At 38.2% G+C, this 26,754-nt stretch overlaps 3 protein-coding genes across 9 annotated transcripts; all 3 read right to left on the reverse strand.

The window, feature by feature from the left end:
• Positions 1-712: 712 nt before the first annotated feature.
• Positions 713-6,270, reverse strand: GL2 (HD-ZIP IV family of homeobox-leucine zipper protein with lipid-binding START domain-containing protein). The gene is made up of 11 exons (XM_008791111.6): positions 6,025-6,270; positions 5,681-5,925; positions 4,628-4,745; positions 4,274-4,468; positions 3,526-3,906; positions 2,816-2,917; positions 2,441-2,650; positions 2,081-2,255; positions 1,735-2,006; positions 1,558-1,644; positions 713-1,307 (listed from the first exon to the last, which is right to left on the reverse strand). The coding sequence occupies exons 1-11, from the start codon at positions 6,085-6,087 to the stop codon at positions 921-923; spliced, it is 2,235 nt and encodes a 744-aa protein (XP_008789333.3). The 5' UTR covers positions 6,088-6,270; the 3' UTR covers positions 713-920.
• Positions 6,271-11,148: 4,878 nt separating this feature from the next.
• Positions 11,149-17,931, reverse strand: LOC103706857 (putative protein ABIL5). 2 transcript variants are annotated; one of them, XM_089925583.1, is made up of 9 exons: positions 16,961-17,931; positions 16,758-16,840; positions 16,403-16,550; positions 13,477-13,576; positions 13,106-13,142; positions 12,850-12,971; positions 12,144-12,232; positions 11,713-11,816; positions 11,149-11,609 (listed from the first exon to the last, which is right to left on the reverse strand). In XM_089925583.1, coding segments are annotated over exons 1-9 (861 nt in total). In that variant the 5' UTR covers positions 17,138-17,931; the 3' UTR covers positions 11,149-11,608. The 2 variants fall into 2 exon arrangements, with proteins under 2 accessions (XP_089781709.1, XP_089781704.1); XM_089925578.1 differs by having other exon boundaries at positions 11,149-11,816.
• A 135-nt stretch (positions 17,932-18,066) lies between these two features.
• On the reverse strand, positions 18,067-26,415 carry LOC103706856 (uncharacterized). 6 transcript variants are annotated; one of them, XR_015970305.2, is made up of 5 exons: positions 25,497-26,412; positions 19,536-19,616; positions 19,253-19,365; positions 19,057-19,150; positions 18,535-18,673 (listed from the first exon to the last, which is right to left on the reverse strand). XR_015970305.2 is itself a non-coding variant. In XM_088706202.2 (4 exons), exons 1-4 carry the CDS (start codon positions 25,873-25,875, stop codon positions 18,629-18,631), a joined length of 618 nt encoding a protein of 205 aa, XP_088562328.1. In that variant the 5' UTR covers positions 25,876-26,415; the 3' UTR covers positions 18,536-18,628. The 6 variants fall into 6 exon arrangements, 3 of the variants coding, with proteins under 3 accessions (XP_008789329.1, XP_088562328.1, XP_088562329.1); XR_015970321.2 differs by having other exon boundaries at positions 19,253-19,296; positions 25,497-26,407; XR_005511444.3 differs by having other exon boundaries at positions 19,057-19,365; positions 25,497-26,413.
• Between the last annotated feature and the right edge of the window lie 339 nt (positions 26,416-26,754).

A 26,754-nucleotide genomic window follows, 5' to 3' on the forward strand; every position in this document is an offset into this window, starting at 1 on the left:
TCTACGACTACGAGGCTGGCTAAAGCCAAACCTGTTTGTGAACTTAGATACGCTCATGAACGTAAGTATCACTTATGCACTACATCTTTATAAGAATGCGTACAAACATGTGTTTAGTCCCACTCCCACATCGGTTATTCACTAGAGAGATTTTTGGTACTTGTACAGAGCTGAAAAACCCCAAAAAATACTATCTGGCTAGCTTTTTTGGGTGAGGCCCGGAGTTAGTATCTTTGAATTGGGCTTTGCCCAAATAATCTTTTCGAGAAAAATATATACCAGATATTGTCGTTTGCGATGCACCTGATATGTAGAATTATTTTTATAAAATTGAGGAGATCAAGACCTCGAGGGAGTTTCTTCTATAAACATCATAATTTTTTTTTTTTTTTTTTTTTTTTGTAACCAACATCATAATTGTTAGACAAGGAATTGAAGAAATGCATTCTATGTGATTTTAGTTTGAAATTTCACCTACAAAAATGTAGCAAATATAAAAAGTTAAAAATATGCAAAATCTCACATCACTCTAAAAAAGCCTTAGAAATTTTTTGCACCTGTTTGGAGAGCCACCATAAAACCTTACGAAAATGTCAGGATTGCATTCTTGTGCTCTTGTCGTTGCCATGTCAAGCAGCAAAAAGAAAGAAGAGAAGAATCCTGGACTCATGCTGCTTCAAGTTACAGACTAGCTATCCATATTTGAGACAGATTCACGAAAACAAATTTTCTTCATTCCATGTGCACATTGTCAACTCCATCAAATTAACAACAAAGAACTTGCTTAGGAAGAAAAATCTAAAAAAAATGTTTGAAAGCTTCCTATTAGCGACCAATTTATCTTGAACTCGAGAAGAACAAGAAATCTACATTACTGACAAATTCAAACTTACGTTACAAATTCATCTTATATTATACAATCAACCATCCTCACACTGAAAAGCTTTCTTAATGTTCTGCAACGTACATGATATGAGGGTGCTTGCAGTCTCCACAGACTCCATTGTCAACTTAGCCAAAGGCGACGTATTAGCAAGGATTTGGACACCTACTGTAAGCAAGGATCCACCTCCTTCCGTGGTCTTCTCCTCTGGCTTAGATGTGATCACAAGAGGCCTTGTCTCAAGCTCGTCAGGAAGTATGGAGAATCCAGATGGCAGTATGGCCATATTGCTCGAGTCGCGCCCGGTCATCACCGTTTGCATTTCATCAATGTCCACAGGCGCATAGACTATCATCGATTCATAAGCATTCGTGCTGCTATCTTGAAGGACCCACATGCTAGTCTTGTCTGCCGATTTCGTTGCCTGCATTTCAAAGATCGGAAATAAAGTAAATATTACAAGAAGTTAGATTGCATCCTACTTCTAAAAGATTCTTCTGTTAATGTTTTTGGAGGGGAGTGAGTGCAAATATGGAACGTACATCTAAGAATCTGTAAGCGTTACATCCCATTTGCCTCTACGTTAGAATTTCAGATGCTATTTGTTCTCTACATTCCAAGTCTTGAATTAGTACCAATGCAGCGAGTAGTAAATACATTCGAAATTAACTTACGTGGACTAGGACAGAGTTCCCGCGATCTTGTCCCTTCGCTAGATTTGCAATAGTTGCAGTCGGGCCTCCAGTTAGCATGATATCCCACTGCAATCCATAAGAGTGATTATTGTTGCGAAACATACCATCTTCTTTACTATTATGATTCAAGAGACTGAATATCAGATAATATCTCACTTCAGTTCTTCGAGACTCGTCTCTCAAGTAATCAAATAAAGCCGTGGAAGGAACAGGTAGCCATGTCGAGGAAACCGCACACACGATCACTCCTGTAGGCTCCCCAGGGTCATTAACATTCTTCCTTGATGTGAACCGAATGTCCTCTCCACCCCTTATGGATGCCTTGGTCCATGTACGATTGCGTGATGCAGCAATAGCCTGACAGAAGCTCGAAGTCATCCGTTGCGCAAACTTCAGAAGGCTCTTTCTTCCAGCTAGTGTGGAGACCCCTGTAGGAATTACTGCAGGTAATTAAGATGGTTCAAAAGCCATACATAGGAATAGAGATGAAACTGCCGCTCACCATTAGAGTCTTTAGTTGGAACATTGGTTGCCATGAAGAAAACTATCCTCTCACATTGGAGCTGCAGTGTTGCCATCCAATGTCGAGCCCCAAATGCTAATCCATTCGTAACGATTGATCGATACATTGTTGGAACTGCACACTTTTGGCATTCCACATGCTCCACCCAAGTTACCTAATTAACATAAAGATATCAAAGTTTTAACTTAGGAAGATTCAACCATACCCGAGTCCAGTAAATTAATCTAGTTTCAGCAGTAGAGCCATCAATCCTGTTTTACTTTCATCTTGTGGGGTCGTAGAGAGGTAAGAATGCAGAAGTGATATATATAGGGGGAAGACATGTATAACATGAATTACCTTGCAGTGACCATTGGCTTGGTCCTCTATGACACAGCCTGAAGGTCGCTTCCGGCACTTTGCAAGCGATGCATCTATGTTCTCTTCAATTTTGTCAACTGACACATCTACAATGGCCCATTTTTCCGGACTCAGTTGTTTGCAGTATCGAACGAAGTAGAATTCTCTTGTAGGTACTATAGGTGTAAGCATTTGAAGCTCTGCAAACATCTGAAAACATCAAAAAAAATTATTTCTACTTCTAACTTGATGTTCGAGTCATTTAAATTAAACCTAAAGAGCAAGCTCTAGAGATGACAATACTTGCTTGCATTGTTTGAAGTTACTAGCTTCTTTTTTCTTTTTTCTTTTTTTTTTTGAGAAGAAAAGGCTTACCAGTTGTATAGTGCCATCTCCACTTTCACCATTTTCGTTATAAATAACATCTATGGTGGATGCCTTGGAAACCATGCAAGGAAATAAGTCCTTCCATTGGTTCTACAACAACAACAAAAAAAGGAGATTAAGGTAAACATACGGACATACACCAAAAAGTTCATGCATGCTGTTCTATTTTAGTTGAGTTGGATAAACGATTCTGGAGACCAGAGAAGCCAATGAGAAGATATTAACAGTTCTATACAATAAACTTCTACTTCAGATAATGAATGTGCAGTTTAATTTAATGGAAAGTTCAAATATCATGGCATGTCAAAAAGATAGGTCCAACTTATCCTAAGTAAAGAAAATGTGAGGGAGGGAGGTTGGTAGGGCCGCAAACAATCCAAACTGTTTCTGATCTGCTCAGTCCCGTCTTGTCTTGGTTAATTTAGAAAATAAATCGAGCTCAAGTAGTTTTTAGAGCTCCACTTATTTGAACATTTATGCTCAAGCTGAGCTTTTCATAGATCAGAAACTCGATAAACTAAATAAGTAGGCTAATATGAAGAAAAAAAATTTGTAGTACAGAGAAGAGTGCATACAGTATGTGGCAACTAAGTAATTTTAGATGGCTAATATTGTTACGTGGATTAAAAAGGTGGTAGAATTGGGCTGAAAGTTAAATATATTGCAAGCAACAGTTAAGTCAAACTTAGAGATCATACCACATCCATGAAAGCTTTTACAAGGCTTGAGATGTCCAAGAAGACAACTCCTGACTCTCTAGATGCTTCAATCGAATGCCTAACGTGTCCTCTGCTGGAAATCTCAGGTGAGAATTCTCGAATGTACTCATCATAGTTGAGTATTTCACGGCCAGTCTCAACACTTCGGACCCACAAAGGTTCAAGGGTTGTTGCCATCTTCATCAGCTCGTCCGAGGCAGCATTGGCAACCTCTAAAATTCTAGACTTCTCCAGCCCAAAGAACCCGCTGTAGCAATCCAAAGAACTTCTGTTGTTTTGGTCGGTGCCTGCTGAGTATGATGAACTCAGTGAAGCAGTTCCCTCAGCAACCTTTCCATGCATTGCTCGCAACTTTTCTATCTACATATTGAAAGGCATCAAATGAGATGTTTTCAGCAGTGATAGTAGAGATGAGACTGAGGACTTAGTACTAGCATCCATAGAATCAAATATAGCAACAGGTGACAGCAACAGCAATGACAACAAAATTATCCAAAGAATTTGATAGAAAACAACAATTGTAACAACCCAGGATCTCATCCAAAAAGACTAGTTGAAAGGTAATTTTTGGATTCCTTAGTCCTGTATAAGTACTCAGGATCTCCTTGGTAAATAACCGATGTGAGACTAAACACACGTCCACCCGGGTCCTCACAACAACAACAAAAAAAGCAGCAACCTTAACTGAATGTAATCAACTGGATTAACCATGAGTTGTTTTACATACCTCTGCTTTAAGTCTGGCATTCTCGATTCGTAGTTGTTGTTCTTCAGTAGTCATTGCAGTGTCTTTGCTTGAGGTAGCAAATCCACAGTTGGGACAGCATGCTTTATTAATCATCTGCCTCATGGCCCGGTTCTCGTCTCGAAGCTTGTCTATCTCTGACTTCAGAAGGGAGTTCTCATGCCGCTCCTGTATTGCCTGAGGGACCTTAAAAAGCCTTATGAGCCCCAAAATATAAGAGGGAAAAAAAAGATTACACCAACTATTTTGTAAATGTGTAATTTTTTGAGCAAATAATTAATTTAAACATATAAAATTTTCTGCTAAGATGCAAAAACAGGTCCTTCGCATGGTTACCTTGATCTGGGTTCGCCGGTTTTGGAACCAGAACTTCACTTGTCTGGCTGAGAGGCCTAATTGTTTGCTTAGCAGCTGCCTCTGCTTCTCATCTGGATGTGGTGACTCCTTGAATAACCTGATGTACCCATGCCAAGAAACAATATTAGGATCCAAACGGGCATTGTTTCCTGATCTCCATTGTTCGGCAGTGTTCCAATTGTGGCCTTCTTGGCTAACATTATGGAACTCAATTCTGCTCTGAATTTTTTTAAGCTCTTGTCGGTATGGATATATTAGTGCTTCTGCCGAACAATTTACCTAATTTAAACAGTTTGTACTGCCAAATTGGAGAGAATATGGCCCACTAATAATCTAATCTCAAATTAGCTTCAACAACACATGTTACCAAATAATTTCCTTTGTTTCCCGAAAGAAAAAAATAGTATTACATAATTTTGGAGAATCACACGAGCTTATATATGCTGATTCTGGGTTAAATTGGCTAGTAACCATTCTCTTTTTTTCGGAAGTTCCGAGCTGTACACGATTTTTGTGGAGAACAAGAAGCGGATTTATAAGATGAGGAATAAGATGAGGATTTAGGAAACGAAGAAATATTGATCTTATGGGTGGATAAACTGAAGGAATAAGATGAGGATTTAGGATTTCTTAAATCATGTTTTCGAATACTTGGATATCATCCTTCCCATCAAAAATTATATATATAAAAAAAAGAAAGGAAAAAGAATACTTGGGTATCATCCTGGTTTTCTCAGATGGCCTGAGTCAACTTAGATTATGTCTAGTAACAACAATTTAATAGTAAAGACCACTTTACAAGATAATTCTTGGACATAGAGTGGCTACTTTTTCTTTCTTTCATCATTTCAATCAAATTTTACGCCTATTTGATTCATAAAAATAGTCTGAAGGACGTATCGCATCCCCAGCTAATTCAGTAACTCATCATACGGCTGAACGTATACTCGGCCATTGATTTCATGCATGTCTACGTACCTAATCCATTATATATATATGCAAAGCAAAGGCAAATAGGAGTATAGAACTCACGCTTCCATTTCTCTTATCTGTTCAGTTGTATGCCTGTGATACTGCTTTCTCCTTTTCTTCTTATTCCCTTCCTCTCCATCCTCGTCGGCCAATCCATTGTCCCCTCCATCTTCATCCGATTGACCGCCCGGCCCAGTGTTCTCACTGCTGATCTCCACTGGTTCCCCTCTACTACCTCCACCGCTCCCCTCGTCCCCTTCCTCCACCTCCTCTTCTACCACCTCGATATTACGGAACACGCCAGCCTAATGGAATTGGAATAAAAAATTTAAGTTTATCATGATATCGCAAAATTATCGTGGTGCACAGCGATTGCTGTATGAAGAAAGATAAAGAGTATTTACAAGTGAGAGGGAGAGTGCTGGCGATGCGAAGAAGTCTTTGGTACGAGTGTTTCCAGCATCCATCCTTGGACAGCTCTTTCTGATGCAATGGAAGCTCTATAAGAAAGTTGGAGGAGGAAATGGGTTTTTGGAAGTGTTAATATAAGGTAGAAAAGATGCACACGAGAGAGAGAGAGAGAGAGAGATAGAGGGAGAGGTGTTTGGGGTTTGGAATGTGAAATAAAGGACATAAAACAAAGGGAGGAAATTAGAGAGGGAGAGTTCATTGCAGGACGGTTAGGTATTGAATGTTAGTTATGTGTACTTGGCGCTTATTGCATTGTTACCAATACCACCTTAGTCCCGGGCCCAAAGCAGCCAAAGCAGGCCTGAAAGGAAGCATCCCTTATTCTTTATTGCCAATGGTTTCAGCCAGTACAGCCTCTGGCTGCTTCATTTCTCAATCTCACTATTAGCCTCATTGCCCCTAATATCTTGAGGAAAAAAAAACATTATATGTGTATTATTAAACAAAAAAAGGAAAAGAAAGAAAATTCTATCTAATGGTGAGGGCTTCTGATTTCTGAAGCTGTTTTCTTTTGCATGGAGTTGGAGTCAATATTTAAATGAATCTTCAATCTTCCACATCTTCCTAATTGAGTCAAGATTTGTAGAGGAGTATTTGGAAGATATTCTTTACGTGCCGTGCCGCAAACGTAAGAAAATCTTTAAGTCGCGTAGATGCCGGTATTTAATTCAGATCCGTGTATGGCAAGGGTAATGCTGCACTCATTGGAAAGTTCAATGGTGACCATCCGGCAATCCTTCATTATTGGCGGCCATAAGCTTGAATGGTTGTTCAGTAGTCAGACAATCGATCTCGGGTAGTACACTGTTCCATTTCATCGAGTACAAGTGGATATTTGCTTAATGGCAATAAAAACATTACTTCTGTTGGAGATTGCGGAGTATTATGAATGCAGATGCTCCTTTCTCGCCTGATTACTGGTAAATGGTCTCCTTTCCCCAAGCTACTGATTGGCTATTCTGGCATAAGTGATGACTAGGTTACCTAACATGCCATGGTGTATCAGCTGTGCATACTATGCCAATGAGGTTGTGTTTCGATGCATGTAGAAATCATGATGGTTTATATCTTTTTAGATGAGAAGGTATGTTTGCATTCTGATATACTCTGTAAATGATATAACAAGGTGCTCTTTTAGTATGCTACTTCAAGAGTAGCTACTGCACTGTAAAACAAGGATATGTTACATGCCAAGGGAAATTAGAGTGAGAAAAGTATAACACACCGCCTTTGAATTCTCATACACCCAGCTCAAGAAAGTAACTGATCTGTAGGGAGCTTAGCTTGCATTGCATGTCATAATGTTATTTATTTCTATATGCAGAGCATACTTTTCATATTTTACAAATTCTCCCCTCCTTTTGGCTAACTTTCTTAGTCTCAACCAAATTGCATCTGGAAATCTCAATATTGAATTTCCATAATTTTCTAATAATGAAAATCCAGATCATATGATTCTAAAGATCAAAGAACCCAAACATGACCTTCAATCAATTGATTCAGGTTATTGTTGTATCATGGAGACTCAAATTGCAAAATCTAGGTATGATATCATTTACTTTATGTGGCATGGTTGAATGTATAGAATGGTGTATGATGTAAACTCAATTGTACAAACACGTAGTCACTCTGTAACTTAATATTTCTCCCTGACAATTTAAAGTAGTTACTTTCATCACCTGAAGCTCTACATGACTGACTGACTAATAGAGCTCATGTAGTCTTAAAATATCTGAAAGTCTTAACAGAAAAAGAAATCTAAATTATTACTATTTTTTTCTTTCTTCTGGTTTGTTTGCATACTAGAATAGAGGTGACTGGCCGATCAGATGAATTAATACACATTTGACCTAGATAAGAGGCAACCCTAATTCAAAAGATGGCTTTGACTCTTCTTTCTCAGTTCCCTTATGCCTTGTTAATGCTATGGGAATCAATGAATTTAATGAATTTGCCTCCAAGTTATAGTAAATCTTCCCCAAAAGGTAACCAACAGAAGCAGAACATCTATAGGAAAGATGATAGTATCATGAAAGCAATGGACTAGGATATCTGTGAGCTGGAGTGCATGAGTATGTTTTATTGTTTGCTTCCAAATGTTTTTAGACTAAATTGGTTAGAATGTCAGAATGTTTAGATTTAACTGATCTCTATCAAAATTCACATTTATTTAGAATTTTTGCAAGGCATGTAGGTAAAACACTGGATATAAAAGTTGAAAATATTTTAGATAAGCCTTCATTTTTTTGGGAAAAAAACAAGGAAGAGAATTTTGAGTCATTTGGTTGAAGCTTGGGTAGAAATTCGACAAGTGGGCAAACTTTGCACTCCAAATTTTAAAACAAATCATCATGTGGCAAACAAGGTGGTTGAATCAGTTAGTTGTGGAATGGTAGATATGGTAATGAACACAAGAAGGAAATCTAGTAGCACAAGCTATAGGCATTTATTCCCATTGGTCGTTTCTGGATAATAGAAATCCAGACCTCTTTCTTTTGCCTCTTCTTGATTTTGTTTGGACCTACCTTCCATGCATTAAGGGCAAGGAAATTAAGAAAGCTATCCCATTTCTTCCTTCAGAAGCTTTTTGGTTTCTTATGCTACAAGGCTAACGCTATTAATCAAGCAAAACTTGGAAGGAAAAAGGAAAAAAAAAAAGCATCAAAGCAGACGATGTCATGCAGGACAATATTGCATCATGGTACATGGCTAGTGGCCAATAAGCCATCAGTTATAACAAGAAAATTATACAAGAGTCGCTCATTTCTCTGGTCACATGAACTGAATTAATTGTTTCATTTGTAAGCCATGTCTTCCTATTTGTTATAACTTTTCAGGTTGCTAACATCTTATCAGAGTGGCATTTCCAGAAGGTAAAAGGGACATATAGATAGGTTGATTCTTATTTTGGAGGTCCAAGTATCTGCCACAGGAACAAGGACTAACTATTCTTAAGATTTTGTCTATTTATAGCACACATTTTTCTCTCTATTAGTAAAGAATCAGGATTAAATTTCATTTTTTATGATGTAGTTTAGAATAATTCAGTACCATATTGAAGTTTCCAAATATCTGCACAATTTGCCAATTATGAAAGTAACATATGAGCCCTAAGTTGTCCCCTCTCCTTTTGTTCTTTATTTGAGCTAATAGCAATATGCATTTGGTAGTTAAAGATGCATCACTTTCTAAACAGTTATATTGACCAATTTATTGTTTGAAATGGAGAATGGTAATCTACACACCCAATTCCTATCATATTCTTTTTCAGTAAACTGAATTGTTTTCTCAATAACAACACGAGCATGATCTCAATAGGAGTATGATGAAATGGCTCTAAACTTCTCTCTCCTACCGTTGGTGTATCGATAACCAATTTTAAACACATAATTCACTTTAATCATCTAAAATTATCTAATGGACTCAGATAATGTAAAGCCAATTGGTACAATGAAACTGGATAGCATGCCAAACTACCAGTCTTCTCCATTCATGTTTTCCTCCTTTTCTAGTACGTGTTATGTTGGTGACTTGGCCATCATTCCTCTGAAGTAGTTTAAAGGATTCCTTGATGCAAAAGACCAACTCAGATGTTGATAGCAGCTCTCAGATCAAATCATGCTTTTTTGTCAATCAATTTTGAACCAGTGATTTGCAAAGGATTTTCCAACCTAAGAATTATTGTTCATGGTTGGTCATTAATTAGTTGTCTCAGTCAATTTAGATAATTGTCTCCCACCTGAGAAGGCTAAATAATTCAACTATGGTGTCATAAGCAAACGGACGCATACACTAGGCTACCTTCTTAGTACCAAATTTCATTAGTCCTTAGCAATAGCAAAGGTATGGATGGCTACAAATGTTGCAGTCCATGCCTGCAACACTGAATGAGATCCATTAAAATGAAAATCTGAATAACTTTGGGTAAGCGAATTCATCAAGGGTTACAGCATGTAATTCCTATTTTACCTTGGGATTGGTAGTTGCAGACTGGTAGACAAGTATATGTTTTCGAATTTGATGAACGCTATCATTTTCATCATTGTAATTTCAATGGACCTCAATAAATTTAATAGTAGACTGTGGAACAGACGGAGTCACTAAATTTCATGAAAACATCCTAATGAACCTACATTTGGAAGTTTGCTTATCTCCTTCTCAGTTAATGAAATCTACCGATGCTTATCATATATCACAGATTTTAATTATGATGTAAAATTTTCCATAAATTACCAGAACACATCCTAATCACCCAGAGTGGGGCCCAATGACCAACCTTTGGCATCAAAGTGACTGATAACCAATATTTGGCATCATGAGAGTGGGTGTAATAGGGAATAATTTTGCCAGAAGCTCCATTACAGAGTCCAGGCCTAAGCATTAAAGGAGAAGCTATGGAACGACGAAACCTGTAATAGGATTCCATTCAGATTGCAGGCTGCAAATCACCTGCTTGAAGCCAGAATTACTAGTAATGATTGCCCAGCCAAATGGCAGTTGATAATTCAATTTGAATTGAATAATTCAACAAATTCCAGGTTCATTTATATTCTTTTGATTTTGAGTTTACAATAAGAAATAAGTAAATTGATGATCACCTTTTTCCCCTTTAAACCTTTAGTGTTGAAGTAGATGATTGTGAACACTGTTATATTTCCTTTTAATATTTCCAAAATCAATTTTAGATGGTATACACTATTTAGAGATTTGATGAAAACAAATTTTTGAAATCAATTCTGAGTCATAATGAAACTAGTCTAGAAGATGTCAAGTTTTCTCCAAGAAAAGAGCTTGCATGTTTCCAACATCAATAACACATAACCAAGACTTGTTTTCTGGTCAGGCATATTTAGGCTTTTACTTCAATATTCAACATTCATGCAGGATCTCTTGGCCATTGGAAAGCTTACCTATATCTTCAGCTCATTTCTGAAGTGTAAAATAAGCGGAAGATCCAATTGCATCTTTGGTCTATTATCACTACCTCTCAGTCAATTCACCTACTAGGAGTTTGTGTAGCTCGTTACATGTTTCATATCAAACTCACATTTACATGATCATCGAACCACATATTACGTTAGATCTGAGACAATTTAATTACTTTCAGCAAAATAGATGGAACATTACATTAGGCTAGAAGTTTCTTTCCAAGCTAATTGGTATGGGGCAGTTATTCACTTACACAGACTGGAATCGCACTTGCTTAGGACAGGAATTAGGCATAAAAAACATGGGATAGCAGGTCCCAGAGATGCTTCTTAGTATTTGATCCATGCATTGGCAGAAAGTGAACTGGGGCTCGTCCCAGTGGCTGCAAGACTCGCACCCCTCTGCTTAGCATCCAGAAGCTCTGGGTTCGATTCTTGGATGATGCATCCCAAAAAAACTGAACCTGGATGATTAGTGCAGGTGGGTCTCCATTCCTTTCTCTCTCTCAAAAAAAAGGTGCCTCGATAGAAAAGAAAATAGAATCATTCATTTTGTTGAGTCGAACATGGATCCAAATTCTGCAAAACTTCTGCACCATATATCATAAACATGTTTTAGCTATATATAAAAGCAGTAAAAAGGAATATGTCCGCAAACTAGAGTTCTATGTTTTTGATTAAAAATATTGTCACCATCCTTTTCTATGACTTCTTGCACTTGTCCGTAGAAATGACAAGAACTTAATCCCTTGCAGGGACTTCTTCTTCTGGTCCCCACCAAGCAGAAGATGAACATCCTGCATAAAATTCAATTGTCATTATTTAATATAGTACTCTTTTTCCTTTCTTTACGTAAGCACCTACTACAATATGGTAATGAATGACTCAAGCTTAATCCCATGCAAGACAAAGAAAACTTTCTACCAACATACATTATAGAACCAATAGCATGGTAAATGAAGTGCTCTGCTCATTCAACAATTGTAATGCAGTCTTGGAACATAGACTGAATTTTTCTTTGTTGAATTATTTGTGCTCTTGCTCCTGATCACTCATTATAGGATAGAAATAATATTCCTCTGGATAAGGATGGTGAAGTTGTCCAAAGAAAAGTAAGATCTTACATCCGTGTAGGAACCAAATGAAGAATTGGATGGCTTTGAAAGTATAGATGGGCCTTCAAGAACTGGGATAGCTGTGCTGGATGTTATTCCTGGAAAGCAAAAAGAGTCAATACTTCAAATCAAGGTTTGTTGTCTTGGTATTGGACCCCATACCGGTGCCACACTAGCAAAATATTGGTACGGTATGATGCAGAATTTTTTTAGCATACTGAATATCGATACGCCACCCGTCTCGGGTACCGATACCGAACTGGTATAGTACGATATACCCACTCCACTCCAAAATAGACCAGTTGCCTTTCCTAGTTAAATATGAATTAATGGGTATGTGTTCCTACAACAAATATCGAACTATAAAGAGCCAGAACAGCTCTGTCAAAAAAAAAAAGAAAAAAAGAAAACGAAAACTCACTACATTCTACCATGATGTGAAAGACAAATAAATAAATAAATAAAAACATGTACTGAATTGCCGTGGTGGATTTCCACCGGTTTGCTCAAAAATAAATAAATAAATGTGAATCTGGTTTATGGCTCAAGTGCACTTGGAATGCAGGTAAAAGTCTATGTGAGACTTGAACCATGAATCCAAAAATAAACTATACTATGGGAATATGCATATTGTCCTGCAAATGGCTCAGGCTTCTTTAGAACTCCAACAAGAAAACTGACAGGTCATTTTGTCTAGATTCACTAGTTTGCTTACCTGAACCCAAATTTGGAAGCTTGACACTATCACCTGCAACAGAGACCGGAGGACAAATGGCCACTGCCAACTGATCTTTCTTACTAGGTGTTTCAGATGCTTTTTTATCAGCAGCCTCATTTCTGTGCATGCATGTATTCAGTTAGATTCTTGACATGTCTTTTTTTTAAATTAATAGCACTTATGGAATGTAAATTGAGCTTTAGAACTTGGGGAATTAAGAAAAACACACAGAGAACTGAGAAGTAAAGGAAACCTGGAGATACCACTCGACTTTTCAGGATGCTGAGCCACTGTTCAAAGAAAAATATTTTGGTGACATACAAGTATAATGAAGTTCGAAAAAAAACAAATTCACAGCTTATCATTAATATAGTACCGGACTGTATGAAAATAATAAAACATTCTTACAGATTTTTTTTCTTTTTTTCTTTTTTTCCTTTACCGTGCAACACAATTTCAGCAGATTAAAAGGTGATGATTCTGTTACAATAATTGGTCTCATATGAGTTTTCAAACTAAAACTACAAGATCAATATGCTGAACTCATAATTCTTGGTAGAGATGGCATTGTTCAGAATTTAATTATAAAAAAAAGGCATCAAGAATGGATAGAAGATAGCTTACATGGTGAGAGATAATGCTGGTGATGCCGTGGCAACTTGGCACTCCATCGCACGGCAGAGAGCTTGAGACTTACAGCATATTGTTGACATGTGAGAAGCCTCTGTGCAGAGGATGCTCATTAGATAATTCATATATTTAAAAGAAGAGATGCATAATTTAATTCGAGTTACAATGAGTTTTCTTGACTTTGTACATGAGACAACTCTGGAATGATGGAAGCGTTTGCCAACCTAAGAAAAATAGGAGGTACATCATGCCGTCTATATTACAGATGTAGTAATACTATTGCCATGAGATATAGATAAACTAACTAGATGCGATAATGTTCTAACCAAATTATCATATGATGATATCTATGATCATATCTGATTTTTTGATGAGCTCATATGACTTGAGCTTTTTTCTGCATGATCGATGGGATATAAGCCGAAATTTATAGAATCTTCCTAGATGTTCTTTTTGTTGATGAAAAACCTGAGAGCAAGAACTGTTACTGAGGTGACAGCACTGAAGAATATGATTTTAAAAGAAAAATATCTCTCTTGTGTCCTTATGACCAATAAAAGAACAAATATGTTAAAGTTCTTCGCACCACTAAGGACTATATGCAGACTTGTGCGAACATGTGTTTAGTCCTGCATTGGCCATGCACTAGGTATATCATAGATACTTATATAGGGCTAAAGAACCCAAATAATACCTTCCAACTAGTTTTTTTGGATGATGTTCTAAGTTGTTACAAACTGGTGTTAGAGCATATCCGACCCATGGCCCGTGTGAACCAAAGGGCACTATAGCACAAGTCCATTGGGGCTGACCATGAGCCAATCACCGTGTCTATGATTGGATTTATGATACTTGTGAATGAAGTTGCATGGATTTAGACCCTTAGCGCGGCGACAATGCTGGGACTTAAACGAGAGGAGTATATGAAGATTCATGCGGATGTATTTAGTCCCACAAAGGTTATGGATTGGGTAGATATTGGATACTTATACAGGGACAAGGAACCTCAAAGTTTGAAAGTGTCACGACCCAAGATCTCACACAAAAAGACTAACCAGATGGTATTTTTTGGGTTTCTTAGTCCTGTATAAATACCCAAGATCTCTCCGGTGAATAACCGATGTGGGACTAAACACGCCCGCAGGGATCCTCACATACTCCTTCCGTTTAAGCCCCAACATTCTTGTCGGGCTAAGGGTTCAAATTCATTCAAATCTAATCACAAGCACTATGATCGACTTGTGGTGAGCCTCAATAAGCCTATGCTACAGTGTCTCCTAGTCCACATGAGCCATAGATCGGATCCGCTCCGATACTATTATATCACAACCCAGGACCTCATTTAGAATAGCTAGTAGAAAGATATTTTTTTAGGTTTCTTAGTCCTATATAAATACCCAAGATCTCTCCGGCAAATAACCAACGTGGGACTAGACATACGCCTGCACGGATCCTCATAGAAAGCCTTAAGTTAAGTTTCAAGAATGAAACTCTTTTAAGAAGAGGAGAATGTGAAGACTCGATCCAACAGATCCGACCTAGAATTGGATGGGCCCAGTCATGCTAGGCATATCCCATGCATGATAGTATTGGGTAGCAACTCCCAAAGGGAGTCGTATTTTTCAACAATTCTCGGCGGCAGTCGATCATCCAGTCCTGAAGAAGTCGAAAGAAAAACCTTCCCTTCCCTTGAAGGGTCCATTGCCGCCAGCTACAAGCCCTTCTTCTTGTTTTCTTAGAGGTTCCCTCACTTGAGCTCGTTGGAATCCCGATCACCAAGCTCGTTGAAGCCAAGGTAAAACCCCGATCTCTCTTCTCTTTACTTTCTCTACCTTCTTTAGGCTTGAATCACTACCACCCGCTGAAAGATTTGCCAAAAATTGACCAAGAAAACTCCCTATTTGCTCCCCTATTTCCACCCCTATTATCGACCAGCTTTCCTTCTCTTTTTTTTGGCTATCATCATTATTGCCATTTGTCGCCGAAATCCTTATCACTCCTCGTCGACCCATGACTAGACAATGGTTGTTCAAAAACTACTAAAGAATGTAAGGACTATTTACCTCTTTCACATTAATCCTCAAAATTCAACTGCATGAACCAGTTAAACTTATTCAAATCATTCAAAGTCCAAGTAACTAATATTCAATAATTTTAATAGTATTAAAAATTTAGACAAAAAATGGTGGTCCTGCGATATGCGGCGGCATAACAGACAACAGTGCAGCCCATGGTCTGACAACAGTTGGCATCAGAACAGCCGACAGCAGCAGCGACCGGGCAAAAAGAGGCACAAGGATCGGTCCAATACTAGAGCCGAACAGAGGATCCTTTGGCTCGGTCGATTTCGGGTCCCATCCCGCTCGTCGGCGGCTGGGGCTCCGTTGTCTGGTCATGGGTCGACGAGGAGAGACCAAAAGTTTCAGCGGCGAATGCCAGCAAGGGTGGCAGCCGAAAATGATAAGGAAAGCAAGGCCGGTAATAGGGGTGGAAAATAGGATCAAATCTCTCAGCCAGTGGCAACGAGCCGGAATTCCGACGGGCACAGGTGAGGGAACCTCTGGGAAACCAAGAAGAAGAAAGGCTTGTAGCCGGCAACGATGGACGCTTCAAGAGGAGAGAAGGCTTTAAATAGAGGGTTCCCCTCGACTTCAGAACCCATCGGGAGTGTCGAAAAATCCGACTCCCATTGGGAGTCCGTGGAAAAATCCGATTCTCTATTTAGATCGGGCCTTCACAGACTATGTCAGAGTTCCAACCCAGGGATGAGAAATGACTGCATTAAATGCTTCATTATCGATTCATTGGGCCTGGGTCCAACGCATCTAAATCTTTATCCATTTTATCCTGGCTACTATCTATGTATGGATGCACCAAAGTTTGGCTGCTGATGAATTTGAGCAGATGACTATTAACTAACCTGTTTTAAGCAATCAATCTTTTGCTCTGTTTGCAAAACCTCGATATTGCCCTGGAGTTGGTGCTCAAGCTTGGAGGAAACATTGCCCAGATGATCGACCACAGCTACGATTGCATGACAAATGTAGCTCTTTGCGTTCTCCAACTCTCTTCCCATGTTAACAAACAAGAGAATATCACGTTCCGGATGTTATTATGCCATTGTGCGTTGGAATAAATTAATGGCATCAACCAAGATAGTAGAGAAGCATATCAGAGTCAACATTAATCACCTCTATCAAGAAAAGAAAAAAAAAAGATCGAATTTCCTGGAAAGAAAATAACAGAACGTATTGTTCTGAAGTAGATGAGCTTACATTGTTCCATGCCCGGTCTTTAGAAACGTATTCTCGCAGTAATCTGCTGCCTGGTGGAGTTGAGAGCGCAGGTCCTTCAGTTCCTGCACTTGGTATCGAGTAACTACTTCATTGTGAGCTCAAGTCATCATGCATTCATAATTTTTTTTTTAGGAAAAATGGAAATATAAGAGAGAAAGGAGGGAGAATCAGAGGTCATCAACCAGTAGAGCTTGCTGGAAGCGATCAGCCTCTGTTCCCGGTTCTTCTGGGTTTAAGAAGGACGGGGACTTTGGGAGCGGCATTGCAGAGACAGGGGCTGCCTCCTGCTTCTCCTTCCCCTTCTCCATCTCTATCTCTCCTGAGAGATTTTGTCCCTCCTCCCCCTCCTCCTGCCTCATTATGGTGCAAGAAGAGAAAGCAAGTAATGGTGGTTGTGTCTGAAAGCCTGATAGGAGAGTGAGTTTGAATGGTACAAAGTTAGAAGGATACAGAGGCGCAGAACATGACGAGATGTTCTCAAGGCCCGTGAACTCGTTCTCTCATTGAAGGAATGGAACAAGGAGCATCGTGCTACAGTAGCCATGTTCGCTCGGCCTTTTACCTTTTCCATTTCCCACGGCTGTTACTTCGTGTTGACGTAGTACGATCCCCAACTAACAAAGTGGAGAAGGAGAGGGGAATTGTTTGGATTAAACCGTGAAGGACGTCAGGAGAACTGCTAGTTTCAATGTGGGTCTTTTTTTTTTTTTTTTTTTGCTTTTGACTGCTCGAGCATGGGGACATGGAATAACCCCATTTCATGTCAGTCTCCAGCTTTAAGTATAGAAATATCACAATCATTTGCTACAAAGAAAAAGAAATCGTATGCTGCATTAGTACTGCTGCGAGCTCTGCGCTAGCCAGAACGCAGCCTGAGTTCTAGTTATTCCAATTTGTGTTGGACCCACGAGTTTATATGTAACGCAATCTGGACAGCAAATTAATTGTATGGATTGCATCCAAAAATCGTAACATCAGATTGTCCCAAACCACATGCCTCACCTATCAACATAATGTCATGAGTGGCACGTTCAAAAACAAAATCATATTAGCAATCACACTGCAAGTTAAATCATGAAAGAAGTGAGGATCTTGCAGTAACAACAAATAAGAAATAGTTGCCAAAGTTCTATAGTTGCCACGCCATTGCACTAATGAACATGGCTTAGTACAAGCATTATGCAACTTCAAGCTTGAATCACATAGAACAGTCGTTACTCACGGATTTTATTCCTTCCCACTGACAGCTCATACTCAAAACAGCTGCGCATCTCAAACAAATGGAGGCTCAATCTGAAGGGTCATATGAATTCCAAATTCTTTTGTATGGATGTGTATCTAAATTCACCACTCAGTATATTACAGCAGAAACGATGGTGATTTTGCATAATTACAATCTAAACCAACTGGAAATTTTGGAAAAAGAATTAAAAAATAAAGCCGACAAGGAACAATTTACAGAATTCCAAATGACAAACTTCACCCTCTTTGCAGGTTAGAGTCGGTCAGAATTGGTTCAGCCGCCTCTAGAAAAAAATCAGGCTCTTCTTCTTCATCAGAAGAAAGGAGGGAAGATCCCATCCATGCCTTAAAACCTTCATTCACACGCCTCTCCATTTCTGGTGTCACTTCTCTGGCTGATTCCAACATCTCCAATCCAAGGTTTCGCCCCGCATACTCACCCTCATCAAGGATCACTGCTGCTTTTCTTCTCAGAAAGAAGGCAGTACCACCATACAAGATTACCAGACCCCAAGAGGCAATCTCATAACACCAGAAGAGCGGGACAGAGCAACTACTCCCTAATGTGAGGAGGCTTGATCCAAGAAATAGTGCAAGAAGACCAAAGATCACGGCAAACACAACATTGAGTATCGATAGACAACGTACCCCACCTACAAGATTATGTTACAATTTAGAAAATGGTTATGTTTTGACTACAGGTACAAAAGAAATCAATTTCATTGTGGGGGAGCAAACATGTTGCTAATTTACTTTGCATCACTCCACACAGGTATTTGGATCACAATTCACATGCAATGCAACAGGATTGGATTTTTGGCAAATTTTTTTATTGGGCCCAACCATAGAAGTAAGATTTTAGCAGCATGAGATAAATTCCAATCACAATTCAGATGCAACACCACAGGATTGGATTTTTGACAAACTTTTTAATTGGGCCCAACCACAGAAGTAAGATTTTTGCATGAGATGCATCCCAAAACAAAATACATTTTGATAATTCATTTAGCAATGCAACTCAGCACCGTGTCCTCACCTCCTAGTGGAAAAAGAGTTGATCAGAGTTGATCAAAATGGTTAGAATTGAACAATCTGTCTCAAATGTTATACCAAGCCTGATCCGAGTACGACTGGATTAGGAAAAAGTAAATGAATAATGTGAACATAATGAATAATGTGAACATAGAAATTGGAGTTCCAAAAAAAATAGGCAAAACAAGCATCATGACTACCTTATCTTTATCGCCAACAGGACAGACTAGAAACCACTTGCAACCTTCAAGAACATAATAACACCACAAGAGTTGAAAGATCATAAGATTAACTCTTTTGCAATCCCACTTTGCTGTTTACAGGAAAGGAAACAGCGGGGGGAAATATTCAAACCCAGAGAATAAAACTACACAACATAAATACGAACTGCAGACATACTTTAAGCTACATCCATCATCTATCAAACAAGGAAAAAAATAATATCAAGACATCTGCATTACTATGAGAGCAACATCACCATACCTCTCTTCGATGCACAATAGTTATTTTCAACTACCTTGAGGCATATGTGTCTTCTTGGAGCAGAATAAGCAACAGCTATTCCTGCAGCATAATTAACCATGAAATCAATAACAAATTCAGAACAACAAAGATAAAACCACAATTAAATGGTATTTATTTCTTGTCTTTCGTTATAAACAACATAAAGTAATAAAATGAGACAGTGCCACATAAAACAGATAAGCAACAGCCACCACAGAAAAAGAACACATTCAGAAACTCCAAAGGAAAAAGTCACAGAACCAATTGTAACCTGTTTTTTAATATATAAATAGAAAAATCTAGATGAAAGAGTGGCGCATGACAAGTAAAATCTAGATATACCAATTTTTTTTAGAGCCACATCTTGATATAAACTTCACAGTACAGGACTTTATTATTCTCAGCAATTAATGGCATGGGTTATTTTACAATAAGAATTGTTTGATTAATCATCTTAGCTCAATTCAACCATTAATACAGCCCTCAAACATTGTCCCAGCTATTTGGGCTTAACTTTATAGATCCTCATTCACCTAACGTTTCTTTTTAGGCTACCTCTGACTTGAGCCTTTTATATTCTTTTCACAAACCACAACTTCCATTCATGTCATCTTATGTCTCCCCGTCCCTTCTTAATTCATTTAACAAAGGTGGAAGCAACCCTCCTTATTGGAGCCCCCTTCAAATCTTCATCGTATGTGAGTATACCATATTAATTGGTTCCCAATCACTTCAGTTTTAAATGGAACAGCTCCTACCTATGTTACTTGGACATTTCAACCCAGATTTCCCACACCCAGAACTTGGAAATGTGAATTGGTGTGAAAATTGAACATGTGTCAATTAGAAGAACCTCTTAGAGATTAAAGGATATGAAACTCGGATACATGCCCACACTCCACACTCATGCTCAGTCCATATAACATAAACTCAGATAGCTCCTCAATATATACATTCCTCACTCTAATTTTTTCTAGTTTTACAGCATTTCCGTCTCAATGTTTTTGTTTAAATGCTTTATCCAACTGGTTTTCCCAGACCTTTTCTATTGCCCGACATTCTGAGCTATAAAATATTCTAGGCCTTATTATCATTCTATAAATTTTCCTCTTATATTGCAAGATAACTTTGATTACATAATACCTCAAAAGCAGCTATGCACATGCAGGCCGATTAACATTCATGCATGTGCACACATTAGATTTTGGCACGTGAGCCGCGCATGAGATAGAAGGGATGAATGTGATCTTCTATCCAGTTAATAGTTTAGATTGCAAATGTATTGGGATCCGGGATCACCAATTTTTTGAGATACGTAATTTTTGTTTTCAGATGCAACTATTTTGGATCTACAGCCTTAATTTTTTTGAGATATACATTTTTTGTTTTTTGTTTTTTTCAAATTAGTTTCCTTACTGAAATTTGAGAGTCCAGGTTTTCCAAAAGAGGAAATAGATGCTACGATCTCGAAAACACTGTTTTTTTCTCCCTTTCATGGCATGTGAACCACAAACGGGCATATATGTAATACATATTTATACATCCATACATATTATATATATATATATATATGAAAAATATGAGTGAACACAATGTTTATACTGCATGAGACATAGAGGCTAGCCTCAAATATTAGACTGTAGGCCTTCGCCATTACATAGTAGTATTTATGGGTGTGTGTGTGTTCATTATTTTGTATAATAAATATTAAGCAATGAAACTGATTGCTTTGTGGAATCTTGTCTATCAATCTTAATTAGGGCCTCATATTCATTTTTATTTTGCATTAAATTATTTCATATGTTCAGTTTCTGTGACAAAAGATCTTCCTTCAACAATCAAATCATAATAAAGTTAAACGAAAATAAAGTATACGGTGTTTTAAAGATACCAAAATTTGTTAATGAAGAAAACAAGCATTAGTGACTAACAATATATCTAAAGGATATGCAGGCATGCTAAACCCATCCACAGCTCTACCAAAATTGCATACTTTAGCATTACAAACACAAAACAGTCAAAAATCCTTTGCTTCTTTAAGAGAGAAGTTAGGGTTAATTATTTGGTAGGGTCAAATATGAATTTATATCTAAATTAATTTTTTTATGAGATATACAAGTCTAGTTTAGGTTCAAATTATTCATTAGATCAAAATCATATGTCTATAAATCAGACAAAGTGAAGAGTATTGTAATGGAAGAAGCTTTGCCATATCAAATCCTAATAACCAGTTGCACCACTATTGCTACAAAACTCACACCACCTACATGTGATATTTCAGGTTAAAGCTTGAAATTGATACTTAAAACAAAAGTTGAAATGCATAATATGAATGGGATTTGGGTCGAGCTAATTGGCTAGGATAGTTAGATTTGCAACACAGCTCATGCATTTTCTCCATTGAAGCTCTTCCATCTTCGCAATTTGATGTAATATCTTCTATTTCAAATTAAATACAGTACCTAGCTCTAATTAGGCAAATAAAATTTGCTACTTATTGATTCTTATACAAAGCTCAATATTACATAAGATGTGGCCCTAAATAGAGGTGGGATGAGGGTTGATGGTTATGGTTGTGGTTATGGCTGTGGTTATTGATTTTTCTGAACTTTTTTATAGAACAAGGGAAGGGAGACCAGCCCATATTACAATGACCTAGGTCCAAATACTTTGGGTTGCACCACCCTAGGCTTGAACCTAGAGCCACCACTTATTAGCCAGAAGGGTTTGAACATTGTGGCACAAATAGCTTCTTATAAAGAATTTGTTCTAAGACTAAAACAACACAAATAAGATCATGTAGACACAGAGCAAGATCTAGTTATTTTGTGATTTTTTAAATGAAAATCTCTACTATATATAATGCAAAAGTCCCAGAGTCTAGCACGCATTTGGCCTTCAAAGACTCGCACAAAGTATTTTATTATTATGTAATTCCAATAGCCTAGGTTCTAATGAGCATTGTTCTCCCTCTTTCCCTCATCAATCTTAACTTTCCTACCTTTTCAGGTAAAATTAATACACCCATCTATCATGTGCCTCACTAATCATGGCCCTCGCCAAAAGCTTTTACATTTTGTTTCCACATATTCATCTTATCCTTCTATCATCTAATCATGGCCATTCATTAAATGCTCTTTTTGTTCACCTACATGAATCGCATATGTCGCATTCTAGTGTTACATTAATGCAGAGAACACTCACCTTCAAAAATTTGATGTCTCATTAAAAGAGTAGAATTTGGTGAAGGTGAGCTCATGGGAACAAAAATGCCAATGGGGACCATGATTGTGAAATAGGTTTTCGGAGGGAATGAGAAAACCAATGGGGTCAAACCATCAAATAACAAACTATTCTTGTCTGCACGGGCAACAAGATAAGAGGTATTTTTTTGTAGAAAAGGCTAAGCAGTTACTAAGATCACATTATACAATTCAAGAGCCTCCCCATTTGGATGGATGTTTGTCTTTATAAAAGGAAACAATGATCTTGATTAGAACATAATGGAGGAATAAATGGAGATGAGCTACTTGTAAGGGATCAATAGAGAAACTAGAAGGATTTGCCCAATCTAGAAGGCTTCGTTTGGCATTTTTTTAACTTGCGGTACAGAAGGAGGGACATGAGAGCTCGAAGCCTGGAGCAATAAGCATAAATAGGAATCTTGATAGCTAGTGGGAGGGGTGGCATGGCTCTCCCTTGGACCCGCCCCTATGGCTCCTGACTGGTCTTGGAACACAGACCATTTACTAGGATACAAACCCACCAAAAATAGTCATAACTGAATCTTAAAATGTTTTACTTCACAAGCAAAGACTTGAATGTGGGCTTAAAATGAACTCCCACACTCCATAGAATGTGGGCATCTTTCCAAGGAAAAATTCACTAAATACAAATCACCAACATGCTACTATAGCCCAACTGCATTACATTCCCTATATGTCAATTTTAAGCCAAAGACTTTCCTTATAAGTAACAATTAACAAGCCTAGAAAATAAGTGGCCATGACATAACCCTTAAATACATGATGACCATATGGCATTCCAAGTTCCCCATATACTTTTTTCTAACGGCCCCATTTGAATATGGGAGGAGATTATTCTTGGATAAATCCTCACCCTTGAGGGTTTTCTTGGAGAGAAGTGAAAAGAGAAAGAGTTTTGATTATGATATGCTAGCCAGCCATTTCATCTCGCTCCCAATTTTTTTGCTGTAAGATATTTTATCTCATAAGTGATTTAGATTATACAAAAAAGGCAGGGATTGGGAGATTGATAGCTGAAATCTTCTTCCTTCTTTCATACTTCTAGAGAGAATCCCACCAGGCATAGATTTTATCAGCAAATTACTCCGACCACCAACTAAAAAAGGCCTAAGTCAATTTTCCAACAACAATCCAGCATCCCTTTCTTAGATGCATTTACAAATGTATGGTATTGTTAAACTGTTTAAGCATTTCCAGATTGTAGAAGGTTAATATATATGAGCTAAGAAAAATTTACCACAAGTGTACTTCCCTGGATAATATTTCATAAGTCCAATAGTTTAATAAGTCGAATATATTCTCCAAAGTCAGATTGTAAAATGGTTTGCTTTAGTGGAATGGGAACTCCACCTCTTCACAATATGTCGATCAATCATTTTCACCATCTTTATACTATTGTATATTCACACCATCTCATTGCTAAGCAATGAGCTAGTATCAACGAGTGTCTTGTTCGAAAGCTTTCTATTAGTTTAGAGACTACCATAAGATGTTGGTTGCAGACATCGATGATTAAAATATTAAATTATTGACTTCAGTTGTTCCTTGCTTTGGCAAGACTAAACACAATCAGCATATGACAATTGCTTCTGCTAGACATTTCCCATGATGACACTATGACTAACCACGCTGACATTAACATCCTCGCTCCAAGCTTTCCCTATACCACAAAAATGTGATGGAGCTTCAAGCTTCAACAACATCATTAGTAAAATCCTCGTTAAGATATCTGACCCACCACCTCATGTTGTTTCATATCTCTCTCATCATAGCCAACCCACTAACCCCATTACATTTCTTATCTTGAACATCGATATATAATGTTATTTGAACATGAGAGTATGAGTTGGATTCTAGCTAGTGCTTGGAAGTACATTGAATCAGATCAATTTCCAGAGATAGGCTATGAGATCTATTAAGATTTACTTCAACAGTTAAATATAATATGTTGATTCTCTGAGGCTTATGTAAAACAAGTATCAGAATTTATCCGAATCTTTACATTTTACGTAACTTTCTAGTAGACTTAAATTCAATTTACAAGTATCATCACAAATGAAACAAATCTTTTAGCTTCACACAGCTCTGTTTTGCTTTCATTACGCCCACTAAGGGGTTATTTGGATGTCCGCATAAATAATCCTTACTCCTTAGAGTTACCTATGTATGGTGGATAGTCAGAACAGATTATCTGTGAGAGAGAAAATTTTAATTCATTCAAGGAAATCTCCAGTCTTCCAGTCCTAAAGCTGGAATACCATCAATCACCTTGAAGAGGAATGGGGGTGTGTGAGGTCGTGTAATTTCAGAGCTTCTTGGTTGCATTGATTCCTTCTCTCTCATTGTTTCCTCTCTCTCTCTCTCTCTCAATTTTCAGTTGTTGGAATAATTTATACAGGGACAACATATTCAGGCATCCAAGCAGGCAGTAAATATAAACTTCTTAACAGAACTACCACCCTGAACCCAATCAATGATGTCCATATGCATGTTCTTGTCAGTATTGCCAATAAATCTCAACAATAAACCGCTCCACAATTTTTGCATTATGTAAAGTAACACCTCTGACATGCCAAGAAATCGCTCGGGATTCAATCAATGTTCTAGAAATTTCACAAAGTTGATAAGAGAATGAAACAAGAAAAAGGAAAGTAACCCAAAGAAGCTGGCTCACCGGCCAGGAGGTAGATGACCGAAGCCAAGAAGACGATCGCCGATGGGATGAAGACAACCATCCAATAATAGTCCGCCGCCTCCTCGTCCGTCAAATAGAATGCGCCATGGTATCCGTACATATCAGGCTCCTGGGTGGCGTTCATCGGCAGTGCCTGGATCCTGCGGTCCCGGCAGAACGGCCGCTGGCTGGCATCCCCGGGGAAGACGATGCTCGTGCTCACGGAGACAGCGATGACGACAGCAAGGCCCAGCGCCACCGCGAGGGCCGCAGCCAGGGGCCTCTGGAGGCGGCCCCAGGCCTTCTCCTCTTCCCGGAGGCTCTCGTACTCGTGCTTCGGCATGAACGCCTGGCGAAGCGCGTCGCCGATGATCGCCATAAGAAGAGGGAGCAAAACCAAACCCAATCTGGGGATTAGGGTTTCTGGATTCAGAGAGAAAGAACCCTAAGCAAGGCTTCTGCGGGGAGATTCATGGAGCTAGCAGGATTCTGGGGTCGACTTCTGACCCTAATTGGAGGGTTTTAGCGCGTGGGAGAGAGGGAAGAAAAATATTCGGGTTGGACGTTTTTTTTTTTTTTTTGTTACAATTCGGGTTTTACGTTCGGTTGTCACTTGCTTGCACCAAACAAACTTTCTCGTGTCCCGCTAAAGTAAAAAATAATAGAATCTGTGGCCGCTGAAAAATTAACTGATCTTAAACCGCCATAGATATAATGATGCCGGAAAATAAAAATGGGCGGTGCTTGATTATCGCGGCTGGGATCTTCATCAGATGGCAATATCACGACCTAAAATAGTACAGAGCCAAAAAAAAAAAAAATTGACCCAAATATATTCGAAGACTCTTTAATGCCCAAATCAGTATAGTTCTCATAAAACAGAAGAAGAAGGCAATCTCTCATATAGTAAAAATGTTCTCTATTATTTATCTCTCCTCTTTTGTGTATGTTGGGTGGAGAAGTTTACTTGCCACCAGAAGATGTGAGTATATAAGTCGGTCAAAAATGACTGGTTTTTGATCTGCCACGTGTTAGAGTCGTGGTGTGCTTTGATTAGCTGGTCTTTATGGTGAGTTGTGGCTAATTTGGAGATGTATCAGAATCTATCCTAAGAGAATTTTAAAGTTTAAACCCTAATATTTGATCACCAGAGGTATAAACTATAGTTTGTTTGCAAGCAACAAGTGAGGACGATAAATGTTGCCGCCTTACTTTATTTTCTAAACATATTGAGAAATTTTTTTTGAGCCCCTAATTA

Source organism: Phoenix dactylifera, chromosome 1, assembly GCF_051530095.1.
Source record: "Phoenix dactylifera cultivar Ajwa chromosome 1, Ajwa_hap1_PhDact_Kaust_v1.1, whole genome shotgun sequence".
Classification (NCBI taxonomy): Eukaryota; Viridiplantae; Streptophyta; class Magnoliopsida; order Arecales; family Arecaceae; genus Phoenix; species Phoenix dactylifera.

Excerpts from the sequence above, each read along its gene's own strand:
- LOC103706857 (XM_089925578.1), bottom strand. The coding sequence starts at position 17,137 with ATGAGGCAGGAGGAGGGGGAGGAGGGACAAAATCTCTCAGGAGAGATA. Across the intron at positions 13,577-16,402 it reads AGATTGATTGCTTAAAACAG|AGGCTTCTCACATGTCAACA; the intron begins GTTAGTTAATAG and ends TCCTCTGCACAG. Across the intron at positions 11,817-12,143 it reads CATTTGGTTCCTACACGGAT|GATGTTCATCTTCTGCTTGG; the intron begins GTAAGATCTTAC and ends AATTTTATGCAG.
- LOC103706856 (XM_008791107.6), bottom strand. The coding sequence starts at position 25,875 with ATGGCGATCATCGGCGACGCGCTTCGCCAGGCGTTCATGCCGAAGCAC. Across the intron at positions 19,617-25,496 it reads GGTCATCTACCTCCTGGCCG|GAATAGCTGTTGCTTATTCT; the intron begins GTGAGCCAGCTT and ends ATTATGCTGCAG. Across the intron at positions 18,674-19,535 it reads CTATTGTGCATCGAAGAGAG|GTGGGGTACGTTGTCTATCG; the intron begins GTATGGTGATGT and ends ATAATCTTGTAG.
- GL2 (XM_008791111.6), bottom strand. The coding sequence starts at position 6,087 with ATGGATGCTGGAAACACTCGTACCAAAGACTTCTTCGCATCGCCAGCA. Across the intron at positions 3,907-4,273 it reads ATGCCAGACTTAAAGCAGAG|ATAGAAAAGTTGCGAGCAAT; the intron begins GTATGTAAAACA and ends TTCAATATGTAG. Across the intron at positions 1,645-1,734 it reads ACGAGTCTCGAAGAACTGAA|TGGGATATCATGCTAACTGG; the intron begins GTGAGATATTAT and ends TATGGATTGCAG.